The following is an 18,623-nucleotide window of genomic DNA, read 5'->3' on the forward strand; positions in this document are numbered from 1 at the left end:
ATAAGCGTGCACATAAAGAATGTTTGACAAATTAGCATATGATAACCTAAAATTAAGGTATTTCCGCCATTTTGAATAATCAAATCAAGCCGGTGTCAGAAACTCGTTTGTCCAGTTTGGCTATGACGTCAGTGCTTTCTCATTGGTTCACAACCAAGCCTTTTGTTCTTTCGCTTTATAAGTGCGACACCACCCGGATGGTTGGGCGGAACTCCACCGCAATACACATTAATCTCCCTTAAAACAATACATCCTGGCTATATAATCAAGTATTCTTCCTCAACAATCCCCCTAAATATTCCCCAATATCTCCTCACAGCCTGCATTTCATTAATCCCCTACATATGCCGGCTACACATCCTACGGGCTCATTACTCCCCTACATATACCTACACATCCTACATCTCATTAACCCCCCACATATACCTACACATCCTACATCTCATTAATCCCCTACATATACCTACACATCCTATATCTCATTAATCCCCCACATATACCTACACAGCCTACATCTCATTAATCCCCCACATATACCTACACATCCTACATCTCATTAACCCCCCACATATACCTACACATTCTACATCTCATTAATTCCCCACATATACCTACACATCTTACATCTCATTACTCCCTACATATACCTACACAGCTTACATCTCATTAATCCCCTACATATGAGTACACGCCATATAACTCATTAATTCCCCATTTATAACTAAACAGCAATACATCTCATTAATCCCCTACATATACCTACACAGCCTACATCTCATTAATCCCCAACATATACCTACACAGCTTACATCTCCTGAATCTCTAACATTTACCTCCACAGTTTGCATTTCTTTAAATCGTTTTTAGAGTCATTACCCATTAATCATATTCAGTGGTTATCAACTCATGTAGAACCAAGTGGTCTTAATTAAGTTATCTTAGAATAAGTTAAGTGACTATCGCTATTCACATTACCCGTTCACTTGTAGTCTAGGAAAAGGCTCCCGGTTGGGTTAATGGGTTTAGTGCGAACTAGCCAAGTGTAGTCTAGGGCGAGCGGAGAGAGCCGAGAGCGGAATGGTGATAAGGGGGAGCGCAACTTGCGGAATTCGTTTTTTCGCGCTTAACGGCTCGCTTCGCTCGCCGGATTATTTTTTCCGTCCCCACCAGATTTTTTTTCCGCCCTCGCTGGGAGCCTGTTCGCAGGCTAGTTCACTTGCCGTGCGTTCAGCCGTTCGAACGGATACCGTAAGGAACGTTTTCGCGTGAGAGGTCACATATTTGACAATGCATTTTTGTGGTTGAATCGGCAAAGTTCTTCTTTTAACAACGCTTTTGGGGTCCAGAAAGTAAAATTGCCGATATATTTACTTCTTTTTACGTGACGCGGGATTGGTGGAAAAAAATTCTCCATGATGCGTGATTTAGTAGAGAAATTCAGCGTGGTGCGCGATTGGTACACCATCTTTGCCACCCTCCCTGGACACAAGTATCCAACATTTTATGTGTGCTTACACTTATGAAATCTCAGTTATCTGTTACATTTTGTTATCTTCTCAGCTAACTGTTAAAATTTTGATCAATTCTCAACCATCAGTTGAATTTTTGCCGACTTCTCAGCTTTTAGCTAAAATTACAGCCTAATCTCGCTGAGCTATGAGGAAATTCTGCAGATCTCAATGACGTCGATTCTCAGCTGTCGGTTAAAAACGCATTATTTTCTCAGCTTAGTGTTAACATTATTTTGTCCAATCAGCTCAGCTATCATTTAAAACTACAGCCAACATCTACGCTATCAGTTAAAATTACGGGCTATTTCTCAGCTATCAGGGAATTTTGCAGATCTGATTTCTCAGCTATCGGTTTAAAAAACGGGTTATTTTCTCAGCTAACTGTTAACTGTTGAAACTTTTAACAATTCTCAGGTACGTTGAACCCGTGCAGTACCTTATGACGTGCGTAGCTAGTGGAAACAAGGCTTTAGTCTCCACATGTGCCTCAGCTAACGGTAAAAGTCTTTGTTTAGTTGCCCTCCCTGTGCACTTTCTTATACACAATTCCGAACTTTCGAGTCCTCTTATAAACTCAATATGTTTCAGCAGCAGGTTAATTTGCTCTCGGCCCGACCTCTTATTAGCAGTATTAGACTATGAGCTCGAGCTTTCTTTTTACCACAATTGCCACTAATCTCGCAATCTGATTGGCTAATTTGCCGTTGTCGATAAGAGTCCAGACAACGCTGCTCGCGTCAATGTGTCACGCTCTTGGTCACACTCTGAAACAAAAAAAGAACATTTTCTTTAACGTTGATATTGTGGTGAAAAACAAATCGAATGTGATTTAGCGTGGCCTGTACCCTTATCGACAACGATATGCGTCTTCACAGTGGTCAAAGTTTGTTGTGGACTCACTCGGCTGCGCCTCGCGAGTCCACAACATTTTGACCAGTGTGATAACACATCAAACCGAATCGCGCGAACTGAATTGTCCTTTGGAATTTCCTGTTATGTACGAGCACTCATCAGTTTTTTCAACGTTTTTTTTTTCACCTTTTACTTGATACTATCTTGAAAGCAGAAATTGTTTGATCGTGCCCAGAATTCTGTTTTCTTTGTAATTATTGACGAAGGTTTTTTCCCAAACTCGATGCGGAGCAGCGCACCATGTACTTTCAGTTACCGTCGTTGAAGAAAAAGATAGCACTGGTGTGCGGTGTGTTTTGGTTTAGTGCGTAGAACCCGGGATAGAACCATTGTCTACAGGATTGGCATGTGACAAGGGTGTTTTCTCGCACAATACTGTTTCCAGAGTAAAATCTCATGCATTTTGTTTTTGCTTTTAAGGAGCTATCTCTATATTTAGTGTTGGTCCCCAAAAGTTTTACATTATTTTCACCAATAGGGGTGGCGAATGGTCCTTCAAAAACCATGGGTCTCGCAAAAATTTCGCCGAATTTCACGGGTCTCGCAGTCTCGTTTTTCAGCGGTTATGTACGTCTCGCAGTCTCCATTTTTTTCAAGGCTAAGAAAGTCGCGAAGTAACGATTTGTTTTTTTTTTTTTAGTAAAGTTAAATGACATCAGAACATCTTAGAACCTGAACGTCTTGAGTTCGCATTCAAAACACTTTCGAAAGTCTCGGTCTCGCAAGTGAAGAAATCAAAATGTCTCGGGCTAGCAAAGAAAAACGCTAATCTTGTCGTTTCACAAAGTCTCGCATTTACCATTCGCCACCCCTACCAATCAGTTATTAATTACAAAGGCAAACTGCTAAACAAATCGCAAAACAAGAAGTGACTTGCTATTGCTCCTGAGCTCTTTTGAGCTGTTGCACTTTTTTCTTGCAGCGACTGGGATCGGTGCTGTTATGACTTTGATTTTACAGTTCATTAGTGTTTTTTTAAGGAATCATTATTATATAAACTCGCCCGAGAATGTATCGTGATAACCGTAAAAGAACAGGGGGGAGGCCATTCCCCTCGATACAGCCCTTTTTACGAATATTTTATAAGAATATTGTTTTTCCCGCCAAGGCTGAATATTCTTATTAAATGCCAATTTTAGGCTGAAAATATTCTTGCGAATATTCTTAGATTATAGCGTATGACATTTCTGTTTGAAATGTATTTGGTGTCTGCCGCAGTGGTGTTGAAGTAGTTTTGGAGCCAGCCTGCAGGCAGTTAAGTTAAGCGTGTCACGCACACTGAACTTCTTGCAAAATTTTATTAGCATCGAACTTACGGCTAGTGCTGTTTTTGCTGCTTTTTGGCTAGTTTTGCCGTGTAGAGAAAGGACGAATTTTATACCGTTTTGTTTAAAACATATAATTGTTTAGTATTTACAAATTTTCGACTGATAAATTATGTTCCATTCAAAATCTCAGCCTCGGGTTTATTCTTAAAATGTTCTTAAATTTTCGCAAATTTCAGCCTCGATATTCTTATAAAATATATTCTTGAAAAAAAATATTGTAGTCCGTAACGAGGGTTCCGTCTTTACACCAACTAAACGTAATCAACGGCAAAAAACTGAAGATCTAATCTATTAAGAATACGTGGATCCCCACCCACGACATCCTCTGATAGTAGCAATACGTGACTGACCACTGAGCTGATTATCAGGCCGTGAAATAGCTGAAAATCTTATCGCCTGACAGAACAGGATCAGATGCATAGAATATTTTCGACCAAGCCTTGTGGAACTTCCGTTTGCAGCTCTACTGTCGTTCGCAGCTCTGCTGTCTTTCCCGTTCACAAACCAACAGACAAGTGACAACAAAATAGATTTATTGGACTACCCCCAACAAAACACGTCACGTCACTCAGTAAAGGTCGAAAGGGATGTTTTCTGAGATATTTTTGTCCTTGGTTTTGAACTGCCACACTTTGTCCCGTTCCTAGTTTTTGAAAGCGAGCAGAGAACATGTTTTATTCGCGTGTAAGACTATAGATCAGATTTTCCTGAATACGATCTACGTTTGAATTGTTTCCTTTCAAAGAACGCAAATTCGTCCCACAAGTCCCCCTCCCTTCCGAACCGGCTTCCGTATTGTGACAGCTTGAGCCCGCGATCTGGAAAAGAGAGCGCGATCGAACAAGGCGAACTGCGATCTCAATCTTTCGGAAGTGTTTTCACCAGTTTATTTTCACCGGTCAGATATGATGCCGATTTTGTGATGTTGTGTGAACACGCCGGTTGGTGAATCAATAATTTAGCAATGGAGTCATTTCACGAAGTGGTAGGTTTATTTTGTTGTTTACTGATGTCCCTTAATTGTGCGAAAATGACTGTCACCCTTTTGCGGTCGAATGTGTCGGAATGAAACTTTAGAATTTCTTTGTTTTCTAGGGATCTCGTGTGTGGCTTCTCGAGGGAAAAGATTGGGTCCCTGCCACGGTAACAGAGTCGAAAGGAGGACAAGTTACTTTTCATACCGAGTATGATAAGGTAGGCTTATAAATAAGAACAACATTAAACGACAGTGGCGATGCGAGTTAGCTTGTTTTACGCGCCTCCCCGCTGCCTGTGCGAGTTTGTAAGCTTACTGTTGTAAGTATTTTATGACCTTTCATGGTAATCAGACTATCTTAAAGCCAATATGAACTCTTAATTTACATGTAGGAAGTTGCCTGTATCTTTGGGTTTGTTTACAATTTATTTTATGCCGATATGAGTAATTATTACTAATTACATCTTTATCTCTTGGTTAACTTATGTCATTGTTTATGCAATTCAGACGTAAATTCGAATAATATCAAGTTGCCCTCTAGAAATGTTTGACCCATAATTTTGAGTAAGCGTACTAAGAGGATTAGAAATTTTGCTGTTTCAATAAGTAATCTTTTGTATTTCTGTTTCAGTGTTATTTGTTATTTAAATTTATGTATGAAACAAAAGGGAGCTGACTCCCGTTTCGTGGCGATTTTAACAGGCTATTTCGTTATTGACATATTTGACTATCGAACACCTTGTTAAAGTGTGAGACATATCTCGATGTGATTTAGATCAGACTCAGATAATTCAGCAATAATAATAAATTCAACAAATGTATTATATTAATAATTATTATCATATAAAAATATTTTAATAACTTGACTATCAGGTTAACTTTGGTTCTCTCTTTGCAGGATATGTGTGGAACTTATAATAGTTTGTTTTGTTCAATAATTTAAGCTTAATTTGTTTTCAGTGTTCAGCATTTATACCTAAGGGTGTGTTTCTTTAAGAAAATCCAAGATTGGATTCTTAAATCCGAAAATGGGCAAGGATTCTTGGGTTCCTTTGATGCACCATGATCTTGGATTAATCTGTTTAGTAAAGAAACGCAAAATCCGTTTTTGGATTTAAGAATCCAATCTTGGATTTTCTTAAAGAAATGCACCCTAAATGATACCTTTTTGGTACACTTTGGTAGCACATCAGGCAAGTTTGGTCAAGCCGTAGTTTGTATTTTGGTGAGACGTAATAAAGTGAAAATACCTGTGGTGAGACAAAATGAGCCTGATAGGCTGAAGCATAGCAAAAAACTAGGTACGATTTGGTGTTTACCATACCCAAATTCATCCAAGTGAGCATTTTATCTTAGCCATAAAAGATCAGTGACACAATATCGCAAGATATCAGGACAGTAGATGTGGCTCATGGCTTGTGATTGGCTGATTGTGAATTTGGGTATGGAAAGATCCAATATAAGTAATTCACATCCAGACTTGCTTATGATAAGGTTGGCAACCGAAAAGTTTTCCTATCCTTTAGAGCTCAATTTCCACAAAGAAAGAAGGCCTGTCAAAAAATGTGTCAAGAATGAATTGGTTTGACAATGCACAGTTTTAACTGGGACGGAAGTAATCAACTGTAGCTCATTGTGATATAACTTTGTTCAAACACAGTGGAAAGTGACACAATTTGCCGTCCCTGCAGACCTCAGTTACAGAGCTTTTAAAACCCTTTTAGGATAATTTTCCAAGATTGATCAACTTCTTATGTGTATTTCTTCATATAATTCTAATAACATTTATTAGGAAGCAAACAGGATAATTTTCCAAGATTGATCAACTTCTTATGTGTATTTCTTCATATAATTCTAATAACATTTATTAGGAAGCAAACGGGTCATCAGAGAAAAAATGAAAAGTAATCATTGGATAGGATGTACACTGTACTGTACAGTTGAATCCCGATTTCTCAAACCATGGACTTCTCAAAACTCCTAATAATTCTGAGTAAAAGTTGTTTCTCTTGGATTTACTACGATTATCAGTTGAGTAAGGCGGGACGAAAGTTTGGTCACCAAGTTTTAACATAAAAATCGTTTTGTTGTCACGAGCAACTGGCTCCGTATCCATTGGCAACTTGTCCGCCTTTGACGTCAATTGGCAGCAAAGCGCACGAAATTGTAGGCGACGCGACAGGTGACCAACGGCTGCTGATATTGTTACCAACGGAAACGAGGTAAGTTGCCCGTGACAACAACATGATTTTTACGTTAAAACTTGGTGACCAAACTTTCGTCCTGCCTTACTCAACTGATAATCGTAGTATTTCACCCTATTTTTACGTCAGATACATGTATCTCGGGACAAGATGGGAATCTACATGTATTGTCCTGTAATTGTTAGATATTAGATAGATCTTGAAAACCCCTACTATGCCTTGAACGGAATCTTGTTTCCCTTCAAAGTTCAAGAAATCGCTTTCAATTGGAAATAAAAAAAATATTTAGTTCTGAGAATTTTGAGCATTAAAGCAACTTAGTTCAACTGGAATACAATTTACAATTCCACAAACTACCATAAAAAAATATTGATATGTGTTTTTAGCAGAAATATTTGGTTATGAAAGTTGTGCTGTGAGGAGGAGAGGTTAAAACATTTAATTACTCTTTTCGAGCATGAATTTTGTCATAACATTGTTAAAGTAGTCTGCGGATCCACAGACTACTTTGACAATGGTATGACGAAATTTATTGTCAATAACAGGATAGACGCATGAAAACCTGAGTGACGCCAGTTTATTTTTTACAATAACAAATCGTGAAATTGTCTGCTCTCGCTCATTGATGCATCACATACATTATTAATACACGTGTCTGTCCGCTTATTGGCAATGAAAATTAGCCAATGAGCGCACAAGGATTTCTGCAGTTATCATAAAACAAACAATGATGCAGAGTCGAGGTAAAGGTTGACAAAAATACAACAAATGTGTGAAATTGTCCACCCCAACCTCGTTCTGGTACTATTGGTTGTACTCATAAAGTGGAATGCAGGAAAGGTCTTACCATTAATTTTGTTAAATTATTAACGCCACAGACTTACAACATTGCCAAAGAGGCACTCAACAGACAGAATGTCACTCCCATGCATCAAACAAGCGTGGATGGAGTGGATGATATGGCCAACTTAGGTGACCTCCATGATGCCGCTATTCTTCACAATCTACATCTTAGATACAAGAGTGACAAGATATATGTAAGTGACTGACTCCTCCAGGCCTGGAGGTGATCAATAAGTTTAAATTGTCAGGATATCAATTATTGTCAATAATGTGGTGAAATTGTGAAATTAAATTATAGTGTTCTGCAAATTGCACAAAATTTACTTGGAAGATGAGAAGGACCAGAGGCTGAGCAGTCAAAAATCAGATAATAATATACATGTAGTTGTGTGGTTCCTGAGATAAGCCATTATTTACTTAATATAATAATTATTGTTATTTTCTAAAGGACTGATTTTGTGTTTGTTGTTTATTTGTCAGATCTATGTGTTGATTGTATAAGATTTCTAAAGTAAATAAAAAGTTACTTTTTTTGACTTTTATCAGACCTACATTGGATCAATATTGTGTGCAATAAACCCTTATTACGTGGTTGAAGGGCTTTATGAGAGATCAGTAATGGCGTCGTACAGAGAGAAGCATATTGGTGAACTACCACCCCATGTGTATGCTATTGCCAATGAGTGTTACTATTCCATGTGGAAAAAGGGTGAAAGTCAGTGTGTACTCATAAGGTACATTATAAAAGCACTATTTAGTAATTTTCATCGTTATCACCTCTTTTTAGCTTTACTGGTATATAAAACCATGTTAATTGCTATAATGTTACCTAGGCAGGACTTCCTCCTCATTTGTTAATTATATTTATTTAATAGCTGATAGCCACTTTCATGTGTCTCGACCTCCCAGCTCCTAAGTTCTCATCACATATTCCTCAAAAAGATATGACCCCATCATTAGAACCTGTCAGTGGCTTTTAGTATATGTATGGTGGAATCCAGATGTTTTTGGAACCTCCTAGGGTTTGAGAAATTAGGATTCCACTGTACATGTTATTGTATCTTCCTTAGCTTATTCAAGAACTATAATCCAAAATTGGGGGGCGGGGGTGGAGACACTGCACTGTATCTTCCTGAGAGTGCTGGACATGCAGTATCCATTCAGAAACTTAGACCTTGGCATTACTATTGACATTTCTTTCTACACAGTGGTGAATCAGGTGCTGGTAAGACAGAGTCCACAAAGTTTATTTTGAAGTATTTATCAGATGTCAGCCGAGGGACAGGAGAATTGGAGAACACTCCAAATGTAGACGACGCTATCCTACAGAGCAGGTAATCCGAGGCTTTTCATTTAGTTAATAGTAGATAGTACAGTTCATGCGATTCTTGTCATGAACTAGTTGTTGTTTAGTACCACACGACTTGTCAATGACAAGCTTTATATTGATGTTAACAAACCTTTTATACAAAAGCGAACAGTTGTCAAATACTTGTCACTGAAATGTTCGTGGCTAGTCTGACTTGGCATTTCATCTCAGCGAAGACACTCTTCAGAGACCTTAAGAATTCATAGGCAAACTCATTGAGCATCACGCCCAAAGTCCCGTTTGCAAATTCTTGATGTTGACAGTCTGGCCCACTATCACAGAAGGATTCTCAACCATACATTCACAAGTTAAATTTATACAAAAGCAAACAATTGTCAAATACTTGTGAAATGTTCGTGGCTAGTCTGACACGGCGTTTCGTCTCGGCAAAGAGACTCGTCAGAGACCTTTAGAATTCAAAGGCAAACTCATTGAGCATCACGCCCAAATTCCTGTTTGCAAATTCTTGATGTTGATGCAGACAGTCAAACCTTTTAAAATAATGAGAAATCTTAAGTACAGTGGAACCCTGTTGATCTGATCACCAACGGGCCAAACAAATCTGGCCGTGTTACTAAATTAGAGAACGCCTAGCTGAGCTTTTGTTTGGGCCAGAATAAAGTGGCTGTAATAATGAGGTGATGGTAAGGGAGGTTACACTGTAACTTAATAATTGAACCCAGATCTAGAGTGTCTTCAGTTTTCAACATGACTTCTACATTGTACATGTTTCTCTACTACAGACATACATGTAGTACCTACACTGTATGTAGTTGGCCAAGGGAGTACAACTTGGATATATATTAGAGAAATCAGTTGGCACATGATGATGTTTAATTATGTACAATGTCTAAATCAGGGACAGATCCAGGATTTTTCTTAGGAGGGGGTGGACCACTAAGGAATGACATAAGACCAATAAACCACATGGTTAAATGTTTTGAAGAATACCAGTCTGTCAGAAATTCATCTCAGAAGGGAGGGGGGGGGGGGGTTGCACCCCTGCACCCTCCCCCTAGATCCACCCCTGTAACTCCTGACAAAGATTGGGTTTTGGACCCTACCATGTCCTGGGGATTAGGTTTTTGAATAATTTGTGATGTACATGTACATTGTTAGTAGCATAGAGTCTGACCTTCTTTTTGTTTTTTGTTTAGCCCGATCATGGAAGCCTTTGGTAATGCAAAGACCGTTTATAACAACAACTCCAGTAGATTTGGGAAGTTCATTCACTTGCAGTTTAACTCCAAGGGACGAATGGATGGAGGCAAAATTCAAGACTGTATCCTCTTATATATATTGACATATGATGAGCACAATGTATATACAACGCATTTTTTGCTGATTAATGCCAGGTTCTTTTACACTGAACATCTTGCATTTCAAAAAGAACAAGAACAAGATTAGTTTAATGTACATCTCAAGAAATGGATCAAAATGTTCTTGAATGATGTGTTCTATAGTTACATTTCTATATGGATTTGTACAGCTGTGTGACATCTCCTGCTAAAAACTTGGAAATTGAACTACAGTTTTCCCAAAGAAAACTAATCTTAGTTTTCTAATAATTTTCTAATAATTATATGTAGTCCTCTCTCTTTTGATTGAATTGAATTTTTTGATGAATGTATTGCTGAGGAAGAGAGCAGTAAATAACAGGCTTAATTAAAGTGCTACTATGATCCCTTTTTCCTTCAGATTTTAAAAGTGTCTTTGTTTGACACCTGACTGGCAAAATCTTGAGCTTCAAATTTTATCCAAAGGCTGTTTTCTTTGAGTGCAAGTTTAGGATTTCACGGTCGGCCATTTCACATTTAAGGCTGACCGATTGGATGTCAGAGGGTTGGATCGAGGATAAGATGACGTCAAAGACTCACTAGCTTAAAATTGCAGTGTGTAAATGCAGCTTATTGTACGTGCAAAACACGAGTTAAAAGGTCTGAAAGTTCAAAACTTCCATGCTGCATACATGTATTAATTTAGGTGTGTGCACATGCATTGCATTTTTAAACTAGTGAGTCTTTGACGTCATCTTATCCTTGATCCAGCTCTCTCAAGATTTTAAAGTTAGTAATGGCGGACCATTAATTAGGAAAATTTCAGTCAAAATAAACAACTGTCTTTTTGAAATGAAGGCTTAAAACTTCGGTCACTTAGTGGTTCAGTAATACAGTTTTGAAATACAAAGAAAAAGCAGAATTGATTTTTGGTCACAGCAGCACTTTAAACAGTTGCCTTAAAAACACAAGGGCTTTGAGTGAAGCTAAGTATGATGAAAATCTCTGCATTTTCTGTTTGTTCAGACCTTAACTTGTTCACCTGATTTATATCTGAAAAACAGTCCTCCTTGAGAAGGTAATATCTATAATTACTCTTCATTGACTTTAATTGACGTTATGCTGTCAAAATTTGTTATATTTACCACTGACTTGTTCTTGCTAAATTTAATTTTAATTATTTCTATTCCTTAGTTGAAATTATATATCAATTTGACACTGAGATATTTTTAATTAATTATTTAACAATTAGTATTAAATTGTAGTGAAAATAAAGAAAATCATCAACTGGGCAATACTTGTCTTTGAGATAAGATTTATCTCCAGTTGAAGGGGTGCATGGAATAAAGCCCTAAGTGACTTTTGGAAAATTATGAGCAGCCAGGATTGAAATACCTAGCAGCTATTTTCACTGTTTACTCTGGTTTTAGCTATTGTCTCAAAAGAACTAGTAATTACTACTAGTTCTTTTTAGACAGTAATGAAGACAAGAGTATAAATTGCTGGCAGGTATTTCAATGCTGGTTACCCCAATGTTTCCCAAAAGTCACCTAGGGCTTTATTCGACACACCCCTTCAATTGATGAATTTTAATCTTTAGGAAGACTGAGCTGATGCAATATTTTTATATTTTATTATCATTTGTTATTACAATATTAATATAATTCTTACTCACACTTTTTACAACTGATGTAATATAAACTATATACTCTACAGTATTATTTATAATGTTAGGAGATTTGATATTTTTAGCTTGGAACTGAAAGTACACTGTCTATGCATTGCTTGTTTTCTGTAGAATCGTGTGGTCAGACAAAATCCAGGAGAAAGGAATTATCATATTTTTTATTCTCTCCTGGCTGGAGCTTCTGAAGACCAACGGAGTACGTGAATGAACATATGGTTTCTTTACAATTTTGCCAGTTTTGATCCATGTCGATTAGTTACTTTGAATAAAATAGAATGGACACGAATAGGAATTAGCATTGCCACTTCAGTGGAGTGGCTAATCATGCAAGTTGTTTCTAGATCAAATTGGAATTTAGAAGTTTAGGTCTTTTTCGGGGAGGAATACTGGGAAACCTGGAGAAAAATCCTCTGAGCTAGAGGGAAAATCAGCAACAAACTCAGCCCAGCAACTGATGTTGGGTCACAGGGGCAGATACAGGAATTTTCAAGAGGGGGAGGGGGGGGGGGGGGGTGTTGGCTGGTACCGTGGGGTTCCACCAGAACTACTATCTATGTCACAGTAGAAATTACCATGAGGTAACTGTTCATGTCCAGTGTGTTCGATCTTTCTATCATATTAAATTCACAGTCTTAAATTTTTTTTTGTGTTGTGCTTCTCCAAAATGGGGGTGGCTAGCCACCCAATTCATCCCTTCTAAATGTATATCCACCCGTTGGTCCAACAATTGTCACAATTGCATATTCCTAAGTCTTTGGCTTGTTGCTTTTTTCCCTAAAACCAGTAAGTTACATGTACTGTGTGAACCTAAGAAACGATAATTAAATAAGACTTTGACATGCTTATGCCATGGCCAATGGTACAGGTAGAGTAGAACACAGGGATATGGGTGGACAGTTGATACTCACTTTTGATTGGATCATTCTATGCAGGTGTGCTACTCCTGAATTCGCCAGAAAAGTATCACTATCTTAAGCAGAGTGGTTGCTATGGAGACCCATCAATCAATGACAAGGAAGATTTCAACAATGTTATGGTATGCCAACTTTAAAAAATTGTAATGAGTAGAAGTGAGATGACAATTGAACAAATTGGTGGCGGTTTCAAAGATAGACAGTGATTTAACATTTATGATTTATTAATATTAAGAAGTTCATTGTGTTGAGATGAATGATAAAGACATCTTATGCTTGCATCCACTGTTACTTAATTAATAAACTATTTTGGCACTGGTTTGTTTCCAGTAAGTATCTACTCCATTTATTGCTTTACTTTGTCTGTTTTTAATGACCAGTGTACTCAAATTACACTCAGACAAGTTATCAGTTTAGAAACTCTATAGTGCAGGAATTGTTGCATGTGTAAAAATCAGCTTGTTGGTGTTTAACTAACAATGTTTTCAGCTGAGGCTAAAGCTGGAACACAGTCCTTGATAATCTCAACCATAGTAGTAATCCATTACTATTGTACTCGCCAGAATGCTATGAAGGTGATGTGTTTCACAGAGGAAGAAATTGCCGATGTCCTTCAGGTCATTGCTGGTGTCCTGCAACTTGGAAATGTTAATTTTATGGCTGCAGGCGGTGCTCAAGTTGCAGAAAAAAGTGGTATGTAAGAAACAGAAGCTGATGCTTTCCTCCTCTGTGTTCATTCTGTTCCATTCTGTGTGAAGGCAGGATGGAGACAAGTGGCTAAACACAGGAATCGCACCACTCTAAAAATAATGTTCACCAGTTAGCCTAAACATCACTTTGGTTAGCCTGAACAGCACTTGAGTAGCCTGAGTAGCATTTTGGTTAGCTTAAATTAGGGCTGACTAGGCTAGGGAATGGTTAGCTCTTTAATAGGGCACAATTCCTTTATTTAGCTGCGCATGGATGGAGGGTTGTGCTTGCAATGGAACAAGGCAAGAGTGATGTACTTGTGACCATGGAATTTTAGATGGTAAAAAATTAGCAAGGGATGGAGAAATACATGGCTAATCTCAGCATCTAGAAATCCTAACAAATGCATCAAAGCGTACATCAATGTGTGAGCGTAAAGACAGGGGAAATGGAATAGGTTATTAAATGTCTGCAGGCCATGAAACTAAAGGATTTCAAGAGCTCCACAAGAAAAACATCCTGATGATGACCAAACAAGCCAACTTACAGAAATTTTATGGAAGAGATTTAATGACACATAAGGATAATTAATTTTAGTGCTGGTTCAAATGCCATGTGCTAACTCTTCATTGAGTTACTAAACACTTCATTGAGTTACTAAACACTTCATTGAGTTACTAAATGTTAAATACATGTACAGTAGATTATTTCTTTAAACTGCTGCTTGCTGGTGTGCATGTAGTTTGTAAAAAACACTTTCTTCTAATGGGAGTTCATTTTTTGTGGCCAGTGTTGGAGAATGTTGCAAATCTTCTTCGTGTGGACATCTATGAGCTGACTGATGCTTTGACCCAGAAGTCAATGATCCTCAGAGGAGAAGAAATCCAGTCACCTCTATCTGTAGAACAGGTGCAGTAATATTAATCTCTCTCTGTATGCATTGCAGACCTATAATTGTAAACCAAGTATTCCCATTTAAGTCAGTGTCTTAAATGAGGCAATTGCCACACAGTTGTTGATGGACAGGAGCAAGTGGTATTCGTTGGTGTTGACATTATGTGTGGACATGCACAATGGGGGTTGATACATGCACATCAACAAAAGTTCAAAATTCAGCGTGTAGAAATTCTTTTTGCACAGAAATTTACCTTCTAATGTACACACTGAAATCAAACATAAACCAAGAAGCTAAAAGATGAAACAATACTACCATACTGGTTAAGTTACTCTTTCTCTTTCTTAGTTGTTACACTCTTAACTAGTTATTTTACACTGTAAGTAATACTTTTTACAGGCACTGGATTCCAGGGATTCAATGGCCATGAATCTTTATGCTTGCACATTTAAATGGCTCATCAACAAGATCAACCAGAGAATCAAGGGCAACAATAGCTTCTCCTCTATTGGTGTTCTTGACATTTTTGGATTTGAGAACTTTGATGTGAGTTATTCGGCTTTGAGTTGGTTTTTAGCACATATCTTTATTTGTAAAAGGCGGTGTTATGTTAATTTTTAAATTACAGTCTAACCTCCCCACAACGGCCACCTTGGGACAGAGGAAAGTGGCCGTTGGAGAGAGGAGGCCGTTATCGGAGGAAGTCGTGTAATGTGACACCTTTATTTTTGGGGGTGCAACATTTTTATCGTTATAAAATGCTTATTGTAGCATGTAGATACGTAACACAAACAAAATATATGGATAAAATAGAAACAGAGACAAATAATGCACGATATCGATCAAATTTTCGTGACCTTTTATGATAAAAATGGGGTTTTGTTTACACCGTTCGTCAGTTATTGATCAACTGGCTGTTGTCGAGAGGTTATTTTGGCCGTTGCGAGTCACGCTTACGTGGAAATTGCCGTTGTGGAGAGGTGACCATTGTAGAGAGTTTAAAATAAGAGTGAATGTATGGACTGTCCGCCGAGACAAAAAAGAGGTCATTGTAGAGAGGTGGCTGTTGTAGAGAGGTGGTCGTTAGTAAAGGTTCGACTGTAACTTGTTTGTTCATTTGAATAACCAGGTTAACAGGTTTGAGCAGTTCAACATCAACTATGCCAATGAGAAGCTCCAACAGTATTTCAACAAACATATCTTTTCACTGGAGCAACACGAATACAACAGGTAATTTAATTTGAACGGTGAGTGTACTGGCCCCAGTTGTTCAAAGGCTGGATAACGCTATCCACTGGATAAATCACTATCCAGTGGATAAGTGTTAGCAAACTTTGTTGACCACGCTATCCAGTTGGATAGTGATTCATCTGGCGCGGGTTGTTCGAAAGGTGGATAATGCTATCCACAGGATGAATTGCCATCCAGTGGATAGCGTGGTTTGTTTTGTTAACACTTATCCACTGGATAATGATTTATCCGGTGGATAGCGTTATCCAGCCTTTGAACAACTGGGGCGTGGTGGATAGCCTTATCCACCTTTCTAAAAACCTGGGCCTGGGCTCTAGATTTATTACGTAGTTCAGTGTCCTTGGGAAAGACACTTTACTCTCACAGTGTCTGTTAGCACACGAGTTTGAACGGCTACTGGCCAAATGTTCAGGACTAACCTCTACTCCAGAAAGAACAACTGTTACTAACAATACTTGTAGCTCTGATACAGATTTAACTGGAGTTAGTATTTATTGACAGTGATGAACCACGTGGCTTTTCTTACCCATTTTGAGTGAAACACACTTGTACTTGTTATAAACATCAACATTAGCGCGGTTTTCATTTGAGTGTCGAAAAATAATTGGTTTTGCACTTACTACCCTACACGATTGGCTTAAGAAACTCGCGCCACTTTTTCATCCAATCAGAAGTAAAACCAAACCTAATCATGCTTCACTTGCACACGTTTTCCCGCGCTTTGTGCCGGCTACATGTAATTACTTCGAGTTTTGATTGGTTCATTGGATTGTGTGTCCTTTGTGATTGGCTAGAGTGATTACTTAAGTTTTGGTTTTACGATACTCAACTGAAAACCACACTCTTTATAACTTTAAAACTTGACAAAGTTTTAAGATTAGTTTTGACATCCTTCAGACAGCACTCTGATATTCGAATCGGTTCTTAATAGATAAAAACTGTAGTTCAACCCTCATTCTTAGATTTTAATTTTTCAAATGCCTATGGTCTCTAATTTTTCATCAAAATTAAAGTAAGCTTAATTGGTTCTTTCGCTTACATTACAATAGAATATGTACCCGTATTATTACGTTCAGTTAGTAAAGAACTGATAGATCATTCATGTCTTAAACCTCTCCACTAGTTTAATCTTGTGGCGTTAGGAATATAATCAATTCGCTGATTATTAAGACATAAGGTTATGGAACCGTTCTCTTTTGTATTTAGGGAGGGGTTGGAGTGGGCAGACATTGACTGGGTGGACAATGGAGAATGTCTGGATCTCATTGAAAAAGTGAGTAGTACAGTACTTATTAAGAGAGTTTCCCAAATAGTTTCGCTCCAACACATATTTAGTCTCCTTCGCATCCGTTATTTGGGTCCTCACGCAATGCTTCTCCCCTGAAGTTGCGTGACGACCCTAATAACGGCTGAGAAGGAGACTAACACATAATCAAACAAGATGATTAAATTTGTTATTTTTGAACATTTGATAGAAACTTGGTGTGCTGGCATTGATTGATGAAGAGAGCAACTTTCCTAAAGGAACTGACGAATCCATGCTGGACAAATTACATTCAAGTCATGAGGTTTGGCTTCTTGCTTGTGACAGCGTCAAGTTTTAATAATAAATAGAGAACATTTTCTGCGAGTCTATTGCGTTAGAGAAACACATCCAAGTAGAAGTTTAGGAGAACAAGAAATGCCCCGGGAACACACTTACTGCCCCTCTATTCTCATCTTCCCCCGAGGACAGGGAGAATACGAAAGATTACTTGGCAAATATTATGTATACTGGAAGCAGCGTCGTAAACATTCTTTAGGGGTTCGCATTGCAATGCAGCCACTATACTGGGAATACTTGACAACATATGTACTCCCATCGATCTCATGGCCAGGAATTCATCGTCAGGCAGCTGCCGGGCTATGTAACAAAACACAGATATTGCAAATTGTTATTTTAATACAGGAAATTTTTTTTTTCTTAACAGGGAAATACGTTTTATATTAAACCGCGTGTTGCAAACACAAAATTTGGCATCAAGCATTATGCTGGAGAGGTAAAACGGAAATGCTGTTTTTTTAAATTTTTTTCTGTGCTGCATTTCATTACCGACCCATTACCAGTGATGATTTTGTCCTTTTAAACGTTAGCATACTGTATATCTCGATAACCCTTAATTTCTCACTTTGCAGGTCTATTACAGCACCAAAGGTTTTCTGGAGAAAAACAGGTGACGTTTGTGTTGTCCAGTGGAAAATGAAAACACCGTTTTTCGCTCGCCTAGTTCCTGTACGGCTTTCTCCCAGACCTTAACAGACAATTGATTTCGGTGACGTATCCGACCCGAAACCGATTGACTGAGGCGAAATATTGAGGCCTAGGAACAAACAAACAAAACCAAAAACAAAAACTGAAATCTGGCTTAGTTCTTTGAATGATTTTTCGTTTATTTTTTTGCTTATTTTCACAGAGATGCTTTTCGTGATGAGATTCTTAATGTGCTGATGGAAAGCAGGTAAGACAATCTGACAATTTTAGTATGTTCAGAGGCCAGTTGCCAGCCTTATGGTTCGGGAAAATGGACATTCTTCTGAAAAGCGCTTTCTTTTCTTAAGCTCTCAATCTGTATCAGCGAGCTTAATGTCCTTTTCGGGAAACATAACATCTAAATGAAAGTGACGAGATTAACGCTTGGTGCCAATGAGTAAACGAACCTCTCCACAACGGCCACCTTGGGGACAGAGGAAAGTGGCCGTTTTAGAGAGGTGGCTGTTAGTGGAGGT

General features: G+C 38.2%; 1 protein-coding gene across 1 annotated transcript in view; it reads left to right on the forward strand.

Annotated features, from left to right (window-relative positions):
• Window positions 1–4,302: 4,302 nt before the first annotated feature.
• Window positions 4,303–18,623, forward strand: part of LOC110054137 (unconventional myosin-X-like) — a 40,416-nt gene continuing 26,095 nt past the window's right edge. The window contains exons 1-18 of the mRNA XM_089284320.1: window positions 4,303–4,736; window positions 4,847–4,945; window positions 7,810–7,968; window positions 8,321–8,508; window positions 8,983–9,108; window positions 10,301–10,425; window positions 11,485–11,498; window positions 12,219–12,303; window positions 13,040–13,143; window positions 13,585–13,714; window positions 14,502–14,620; window positions 15,006–15,152; window positions 15,736–15,836; window positions 17,064–17,130; window positions 17,333–17,425; window positions 17,828–17,896; window positions 18,033–18,070; window positions 18,311–18,355. Coding sequence (XP_089140446.1) covers window positions 4,716–4,736; window positions 4,847–4,945; window positions 7,810–7,968; window positions 8,321–8,508; window positions 8,983–9,108; window positions 10,301–10,425; window positions 11,485–11,498; window positions 12,219–12,303; window positions 13,040–13,143; window positions 13,585–13,714; window positions 14,502–14,620; window positions 15,006–15,152; window positions 15,736–15,836; window positions 17,064–17,130; window positions 17,333–17,425; window positions 17,828–17,896; window positions 18,033–18,070; window positions 18,311–18,355 — 1,730 coding nt within the window. The 5' untranslated portion in view covers window positions 4,303–4,715. The remainder of the gene's footprint in view (window positions 4,737–4,846; window positions 4,946–7,809; window positions 7,969–8,320; window positions 8,509–8,982; window positions 9,109–10,300; window positions 10,426–11,484; window positions 11,499–12,218; window positions 12,304–13,039; window positions 13,144–13,584; window positions 13,715–14,501; window positions 14,621–15,005; window positions 15,153–15,735; window positions 15,837–17,063; window positions 17,131–17,332; window positions 17,426–17,827; window positions 17,897–18,032; window positions 18,071–18,310; window positions 18,356–18,623) is intronic.

The sequence above is a fragment of the Orbicella faveolata genome, unplaced genomic scaffold (assembly GCF_042242905.1).
Source record: "Orbicella faveolata isolate gen_17 unplaced genomic scaffold, um_ofav_v1 contig_13, whole genome shotgun sequence".
Classification (NCBI taxonomy): domain Eukaryota; kingdom Metazoa; phylum Cnidaria; class Anthozoa; order Scleractinia; family Merulinidae; genus Orbicella; species Orbicella faveolata.